General features: G+C 40.0%; 1 protein-coding gene across 1 annotated transcript in view; it reads left to right on the top strand.

Annotated features, from left to right (window-relative positions):
• The first annotated feature begins 977 nt into the window (after positions 1 to 977).
• LOC108370969 (probable GPI-anchored adhesin-like protein PGA55) overlaps positions 978 to 8,816 on the top strand; it is a 13,530-nt gene continuing 5,691 nt past the window's right edge. The window contains exons 1-2 of the mRNA XM_017626430.1: positions 978 to 1,104; positions 2,768 to 8,761. Of these exons, the coding sequence (XP_017481919.1) occupies positions 978 to 1,104; positions 2,768 to 8,761 (6,121 nt within the window). The remainder of the gene's footprint in view (positions 1,105 to 2,767; positions 8,762 to 8,816) is intronic.

Genomic DNA, 8,816 nt, shown 5'->3' with positions numbered 1-8,816 from the left:
TAATAGATCCGATAGTTTGGCCGTGAAGAAATTAACGATAATCTTAAATTTTTATATGAGAATTCTAGTCGGTTTTGTTTTTTGCTTAAAAACTACTTGTTTCTCTATCTTGTTATTGTTATGCATGCTACCGCTTTGCAATGGGGTGCTCTCGTACCCATGCAACATGCAAGACTTCGAGAATACCCCTAATTTGTTTCGATGCCTTTTTCACACTGATTATACAAAGTCAATTAGGTTGTTTGTAAAAATTTTACAACTGTACAGGTGATAAAAAAATAAGCTGGAGATATGGAAAATGATACTCAAATGTAAATCACTTTTAACTTAAATAGTTCCAAAGCCAAAAGGTAACAAAAAGGGTTATATCTGTGGTCGTAAGCAATAACCGCCTAAGTTGAGACATCTGAATTGCAGATAAAACGCTTTGAACATTTGGTTTTTAAGGCTAACCTTATGGGGAAAACAAAATACGTTCGTCTATATTTTGTACTAAGCAAATTTGGAATATCGATTATTATATTGAACACAAATTCGATTATGATATCGATAACAATTTCGATAAATATATGATTTCAATACCGATAACAGTTTCGATAAATATATTGATTTCGATTTCTACAACAGTTATATATCAATAACAATATCGAGTATTACATCTATAACATAATCTATGTCATTGATATGTATATCAATAAAAATATCAATTATTACCTCGACAAATATATCAATAAGAATATGTATTTTTTTCGTCGATAACAATATCTATAAATATATCGAAATGAAATAGTCTCGAAAATCTCGAAATAGTGCCGAAAATCCCAAAATAGACTTGAAAATTCTGATTTATCCCGAAATTGTCTCAAAAATCCGGATTCAGTCCCGAGAATTCCAAAAATCTCTAAGATCCCGAAAAAGTTCCCAAATTGAGGTGAGATGAGTTGAGTTGTGGTCAGTTTAAGTGACGTGTGGTAAGAATGGGTGTCATGAGCTCATTTACATATAGTCAGGGTGTGGCGAATTTAGATGTGGTAGGCAAACCAGATAGCCTTGATATCTACGTAGAGAATGGAAAAACGAAACATATTGTGTACCTATACACAGGTATGGAAAAATCAAACTTATCTGAAACGTATGCTTTGTTTCGTTAATCATTTATCATCCATGTAACAGGAATATGCCACAGCAAAGCGTGGCAGGGTATAGCTAGTACATTATAAAAATACAACCACTTACCAAATTTCATCTGCATATCTCGAAAACTGAGAGAGTAGATTGCATACAAACAGACGGACAGACGGACAGCTCGACGTTCTGATCAAATAAGTATATATTTTAGGGGGTCTATCTCTTCATATTCTGGTACTTACAAGCATCGGACCACAGTTATAATATTATTTCATGCTCATGAAAGGTATAAAAAGAATGTCAAAAGTTTTAAATACAGTGAAACCCGCTTAAGAAGTTTGATGAATTTTTTTTAAGAGTTCTATAAAATCTTAAGTTTAGGTTTACANCCACAGCAAAGCGTGGCAGGGTATAGCTAGTACATTATAAAAATACAACCGCTTACCAAATTGCATCTGGATATCTCGAAAACTGAGAAAGTAGATTGCATACAAACATACGTACAGGCGGACAGGCGGACAGACGGACATGGCTAAATGAACTCAGCTCGACATTCTGAGCAAATAAGTATATATTTTAGGGGGTCTATCTCTTCATATTCTGGTACTTACAAGCATCGGACCACAGTTATAATATTATTTCATGCTCATGAAAGGTATAAAAAGAATGTCAAAAGTTTTAAATACAGTGAAACCCGCTTAAGAAGTTTGATGAATTTTTTTTAAGAGTTCTATAAAATCTTAAGTTTAGGTTTACATATATGGTATTTGTTAGGGAATGAACTGTATTTTAATTGAAAAATCTTAAATAATGCTACGATCTTGGTTTTAAACTACGAATACTTTACGAAATGTTTATGTCTTTACTGTATACATATAAGGTATTGAATCTTCGGCCGACTTCTTTATCATTTATACTTCAGTTTTTACTCCTATTGGTTATTTGCATACATTTTGCTACCGGAACAATAACATTAAAAAATGACATTATATTATTTATGGCTCGTAACTAACAGAAAAATATTCCAAAGCAATTTTGTACACTTTCATAATTGTTCTAGCAATATCCTACAGCTAACATATTAAAATTTCTGAGTAAAAGTTTGTAACCCAAGACGTGTCTCTACCGCCCGTAAATAGGGTGTATAAATACTGAGAGCTTTCAGTAACTTTAAGTTTTCGTGGAATTTTAAAGGGCGCCAAGCGGGTTTTAAGTTAAGTAAAAAACAGCAGAGACCGTTTGAGTGTGCAAATGAAGTCTTTTAAGTTATTTCTGTCCTACATTTGTATTTTGGCATTTATTAAGATTAACTTCAGCTATTCTTCTGTGGCTCAAAAAGGAAACACTTGCTATTCAAACGTGCAACGAAAAAATTATGGCGCTCGAAGGGCATATGAAAATAAGCTAAGAGGTTGTAGTGAAAAGAACCAAATTTGCTTAGAAGCTGCCAAAAAAGAGTATAAGTTATTGAAGGAGCGATTTATCAGACAATTTGAGCTATGCGTAACAGCTGAATGTGATAAAAGTGAAAAGTCAGAGCCAACAGTGGGAAAACGCATAAAGAGCGCATACTGTAAGCAATTTCGGTTAGAGAAAGATAATGTCACCAGAAAGCGCAGGTTTGCATTTTTCTCTTCAGAATCGGGTTATTCGAGTCTGCAAACAAGCGAAAGTGAAAACTCTGATTACGAAAACGATGATATTTCATCTTCAGAGCAAGACGAAAATAGCTCCCTAAGTATTGAAGCTAGCATAAGTGATAGTTCTGCGGAAAACTCCGACGATAATTGGGTTTTGCAAACAAATAAAGATAGTTCTATTAATAGGGCAACTGAAGAAACTGACGAATCCGATGGCAGCGTCGTCAGTATTTCATTATCAATTAATGATATTAGCCAAACGGATGAAAGCCGATCTTTATATGGAAGGACACTCGAAAATGACAGTTATGATAATAAACACGACGATAACTCATTCTCGGAAACAGATGAAAACAGCTCGTCAACTGATGAATCAAGCGAAACCGATGAAATCAATTCTCCAATTGATGAAATTAGCCTAAATAATGGTTTTGAAGACCACGATGAATCTTCCTATTCGGCAATAAATGGGGACAGTTCGTCAACTTACGAAACAAAAGAAACGAGGGAAGACCATTCAAGTGAAGATTGTTGTGAAAGCGGTTGTACTGATGAAAGCTCTAGTGAAACTTCATCCTCAGAAACTGCAGAGAGCAGTGCATCGGAAAACAGCGGAAAACCTGGAAAGGACTCCGACGAAGGGGCTTCACGTTCTACTACAAAAACATCCGAAGAAAACGACTACTCTGCAAATCCTACGCCAGGCAAAATTGAAGGAAGTGAGTCCGCCACTTCAACTGAAGAACGTTTGTTTACAACCAAGAGCACCGATACTGATCAGCCTAAATCTTCAACTGGCAATGAGGAATCAACGCTCATTCCATATGCAAGCACCTCTTCCACGGGATCGATAAAAGGTCCTACGCCTAGCACAACTGAAGCAGGTGAGATCTCCTCTTCAACGGAAGAAATTTTATCTACAACCAAGAGCGGAGCTACAGATCAGATTTCATCTTCAACTGGCAATGAGGGATCAACGCTCAACCCATATGCAAGCACTTCTTCCACGGAATCGATAACAAGTCCTACGGCTAGCCCAACTGAAGCAGGTGAGATCTCCTCTTCAACGGAAGAAATTTTATCTACAACCAAGAGCGGAGCTACAGATCAGATTTCATCTTCAACTGGCAATGAGGAATCAACGCTCAATCCATATGCAAGCACTTCTTCCACAGAATCCATAACAAGTCCTACGGCTACAACAACTGAAGAAGGTGAGATCTACTCTTCCTCAGAAGAAATTTTATCTACAAACAAGAGCGAAGCTACTGATCAGATATCATCTTCAACTGGCATTGAGGAATCAACGCTCAATCCATATGCAAGCACTTCTTCCACAGAATCGATAACAAGTCCTACGGCTACAACAACTGAAGAAGGTGAGATCTCCTCTTCCTCAGAAGAAATTTTATCTACAATCAAGAGCGAAGCTACTGATCAGATATCATCTTCAACTGGCATTGAGGAATCAGCGCTCAATCCATATGCAAGCACTTCTTCCACGGAATCGATAACAAGTCCTACGGCTAGCACAACTGAAGCAGGTGAGACCTCCACTTCCACGGAACAAATTTTATCTACAACCAAGAGCGAAGCTACAGATCAGATTTCATCTTCAACTGGCAATGAGGGATCAACGCTCAACCCATATGCAAGCACATCTTCAACAGAATCGATAACAAGTCCTGCGGCTACAACAACTGAAGCAGGTGAGATCTCTTCAACGGTAGACATTTTACCTACAACCAAGAGCGAAGCTACTGATCAGATTTCATCTTCAACTGGCAATGAGGAATCAACGCTCAATCCATATGCAAGCACTTCTTCCACGGAATCGATAACAAGTCCTACGGCTAGCACAACTGAAGCAGGTGAGATCTCCTCTTCAACGGAGGAAATTTTATCTACAACCAGGAGCGAAGCTACTGATCAGATATCATCTTCAACCGGCATTGAGGAATCAACGCTCAATCCATATGCAAGCACCTCTTCCACGGAATCGATAACAAGTCCTACGGCTAGCACAACTGAAGCAGGTGAGATCTCCTATTCAACGGAAGAAATTTTATCTACAACCAGGAGCGAAGCTACTGATCAGATATCATCTTCAACCGGCATTGAGGAATCAACGCTCAATCCATATGCAAGCACTTCTTCCACGGAATCGATAACAAGTCCTTCGGCTAGCACAACTGAAGCAGGTGAGATCTCCTCTTCAACGGAAGAAATTTTATCTACAACCAGGAGCGAAGCTACTGATCAGATATCATCTTCAACTGGCATTGAGGAATCAACGCTCAATCCATATGCAAGCACTTCTTCCACGGAATCGATAACAAGTCCTACGGCTAGCACAACTGAAGCAGGTGAGATCTCCTCTTCAACGGAAGAAATTTTATCTACAACCAAGAGCGAAGCTACTGATCAGATTTCATCTTCAACTGGCAATGAGGAATCAACGCTCAATCCATATGCAAGCACTTCTTCCACGGAATCGATAACAAGTCCTACGGCTAGCACAACTGAAGCAGGTGAGATCTCCTCTTCAACGGAAGAAATTTTATCTACAACCAAGAGCGAAGTTACTGATCAGATTTCATCTTCAACTGGCAATGAGGAATCAACGCTCAATCCATATGCAAGCACTTCTTCCACGGAATCGATAACAAGTCCTACGGCTAGCACAACTGAAGCAGGTGAGATCTCCTCTTCAACGGAAGAAATTTTATCTACAACCAAGAGCGAAGTTACTGATCAGATTTCATCTTCAACTGGCAATGAGGAATCAACGCTCAATCCATATGCAAGCACTTCTTCCACGGAATCGATAACAAGTCCTACGGCTAGCACAACTGAAGCAGGTGAGATCTCCTCTTCAACGGAAGAAATTTTATCTACAACCAAGAGCGAAGTTACTGATCAGATTTCATCTTCAACTGGCAATGAGGAATCAACGCTCAATCCATATGCAAGCACTTCTTCCACGGAATCGATAACAAGTCCTACGGCTAGCACAACTGAAGCAGGTGAGATCTCCTCTTCAACGGAAGAAATTTTATCTACAACCAAGAGCGGAGCTACTGATCAGATTTCGTCTTCAACTGGCAATGAGGAATCAACGCTCAATCCATATGCAAGCACTTCTTCCACGGAATCGATGACAAGTCCTATGGCTAGCACAACTGAAGCAGGTGAGATCTCCTCTTCAACGGAAGAAATTTTATCTACAACCAAGAGCGAAGCTACTGATCAGATTTCATCTTCAACTGGCAATGAGGAATCAACGCTCAATCCATATGCAAGCACTTCTTCCACGGAATCGATAACAAGTCCTAAGGCTACCTCACCTGAAGCAGGTGAGATCTCCTCTTCAACGGAAGAAATTTTATCTACAACCAAGTGCGGAGCTACTGATCATATTTCATCTTCAACTGGCAATGGGGAATCAACGCTCAATCCATATGCAAGTTCTTTTTCTACGGAATCGATAAAAAATCCTACGGCTAGCACAACTGAAGCAGGTGAGATCTCCTCTTCAACGGAAGAAATTTTATCTACAACCAAGAGCGGAGCTACTGATCAGATTTTATCTTCTACTGGCAATGAGGAATCAACGTTCAATCCATATGCAAGCACTTCTTCCACGGAATCGATAACAAGTCCTACGGCTAGCACAACTGAAGCAGGTGAGATCTCCTCTTCAACGGAAGAAATTTTATCTACAACCAAGAGCGGAGCTACTGATCAGATTTCATCTTCAACTGGCAATGAGGAATCAACGCTCAATCCATATGCAAGCACTTCTTCCACGGAATCGATAACAAGTCCTACGGCTAGCACAACTGAAGCAGGCGAGATCTGTTCTTCAACGGAAGAAATTTTATCTACAACCAAGAGCGGAGCTACTGATCAGATTTCGTCTTCAACTGGCAATGAGGAATCAACGCTCAATCCATATGCAAGCACTTCTTCCACGGAATCGATAACAAGTCCTACGGCTAGCACAACTGAAGCAGGTGAGATCTCCTCTTCAACGGAAGAAATTTTATCTACAACCAAGAGCGGAGCTACTGATCAGATTTCGTCTTCAACTGGCAATGAGGAATCAACGCTCAATCCATATGCAAGCACTTCTTCCACGGAATCGATAACAAGTCCTACGGCTAGCACAACTGAAGCAGGTGAGATCTCCTCTTCAACGGAAGAAATTTTATCTACAACCAAGAGCGGAGCTACTGATCAGATTTCGTCTTCAACTGGCAATGAGGAATCAACGCTCAATCCATATGCAAGCACTTCTTCCACGGAATCGATAACAAGTCCTACGGCTAGCACAACTGAAGCAGGTGAGATCTCCTCTTCAACGGAAGAAATTTTATCTACAACCAAGAGCGGAGCTACTGATCAGATTTCGTCTTCAACTGGCAATGAGGAATCAACGCTCAATCCATATGCAAGCACTTCTTCCACGGAATCGATAACAAGTCCTACGGCTAGCACAACTGAAGCAGGTGAGATCTCCTCTTCAACGGAAGAAATTTTATCTACAACCAAGAGCGGAGCTACTGATCAGATTTCGTCTTCAACTGGCAATGAGGAATCAACGCTCAATCCATATGCAAGCACTTCTTCCACGGAATCGATAACAAGTCCTACGGCTAGCACAACTGAAGCAGGTGAGATCTCCTCTTCAACGGAAGAAATTTTATCTACAACCAAGAGCGAAGCTACTGATCAGATTTCATCTTCAACTGGCAATGAGGAATCGACGCTGAATCCATATGCAAGCACTTCTTTCACGGAATCGGTAACAAGTCCTACGGCTAGCACGTCTCAAGCAGGTGAGATTTCCTCTTCAACGGAAGAAATTTTATCTACAACCAAGAGCGAAGCTACTGACCAGATTTCATCTTCAACTGACAATGTTGAATCAACGCTCAATCCTTATGCAAGCACTTTTTCTACGGAACCGATAACAAGTCCTACGGCTAGCACATCTGAAGCAGGTGAGATTTCTTCAACGGAAGAAATTTTAACTACAACCAAGAGCGAAGCTACTGATCAGATTTCATCTTCAACTGGAAATGAGGAATCAACGCTCAATCCATATGCAAGCACTTCTTCCACGGAATCGATAACAAGTCCTACGGCTAGCACAACTGAAGCAGGTGAGATCTCCTCTTCAACGGAAGAAATTTTATCTACAACCAAGAGCGAAGCTACTGACCAGATTTCATTTTCAACTGACAATGTTGAATCAACGCTCAATCCTTATGCAAGCACTTTTTCTACGGAACCGATAACAAGTCCTACGGCTAGCACAACTGAATCAGGTGAGATCTCCTCTTCAACGGAAGAAATTTTATCTACAACCAAGAGCGAAGCTACTGACCAGATTTCATTTTCAACTGACAATGTTGAATCAACGCTCAATCCTTATGCAAGCACTTTTTCTACGGAACCGATAACAAGTCCTACGGCTAGCACATCTGAAGCAGGTGAGATCTTCTCTTCAACGGAAGAAGTTTTATATACAACCAAGAGCGAAGCGACTGATAAGGTTTCATCTTCAATTGGCAATGAGAATTCAATTCTCAATCCATATGCAGGCACTTCTCTCACGGATTCGATAACAATTCCTACGGCTAGCACATCTGAAGCAGGTGAGATCTTCTCTTCAACGGAAGAAGTTTTATATACAACCAAGAGCGAAGCGACTGATAAGGTTTCATCTTCAATTGGCAATGAGAATTCAATTCTCAATCCATATGCAGGCACTTCTTCCACGGAATCGATAACAATTTCTACGGCTAGCACAACTGAGGCAGGTGATTCCTCCTCTTCCACAGAAGGAATTTTATATACAACCAAGAGCGAAGCTACTGACCAGATTTCATCTTCAACTGACAATGTTGAATCAACGCTCAATCCTTATGCAAGCACTTTTTCTACGGAACCGATAACAAGTCCTACGGCTAGCACATCTGAAGCAGGTGAGATTTCTTCAACGGAAGAAATTTTAACTACAACCAAGAGCGAAGCTACTGA

Source organism: Rhagoletis zephyria, unplaced genomic scaffold (genome assembly GCF_001687245.7).
Source record: "Rhagoletis zephyria isolate East Lansing unplaced genomic scaffold, Rhagoletis_zephyria_1.1 Rzeph_scaffold_04614, whole genome shotgun sequence".
Classification (NCBI taxonomy): Eukaryota; Metazoa; Arthropoda; class Insecta; order Diptera; family Tephritidae; genus Rhagoletis; species Rhagoletis zephyria.
Note: the sequence above shows the minus strand (reverse complement) of the source record. Positions and strands in the feature narration are given on the sequence as shown.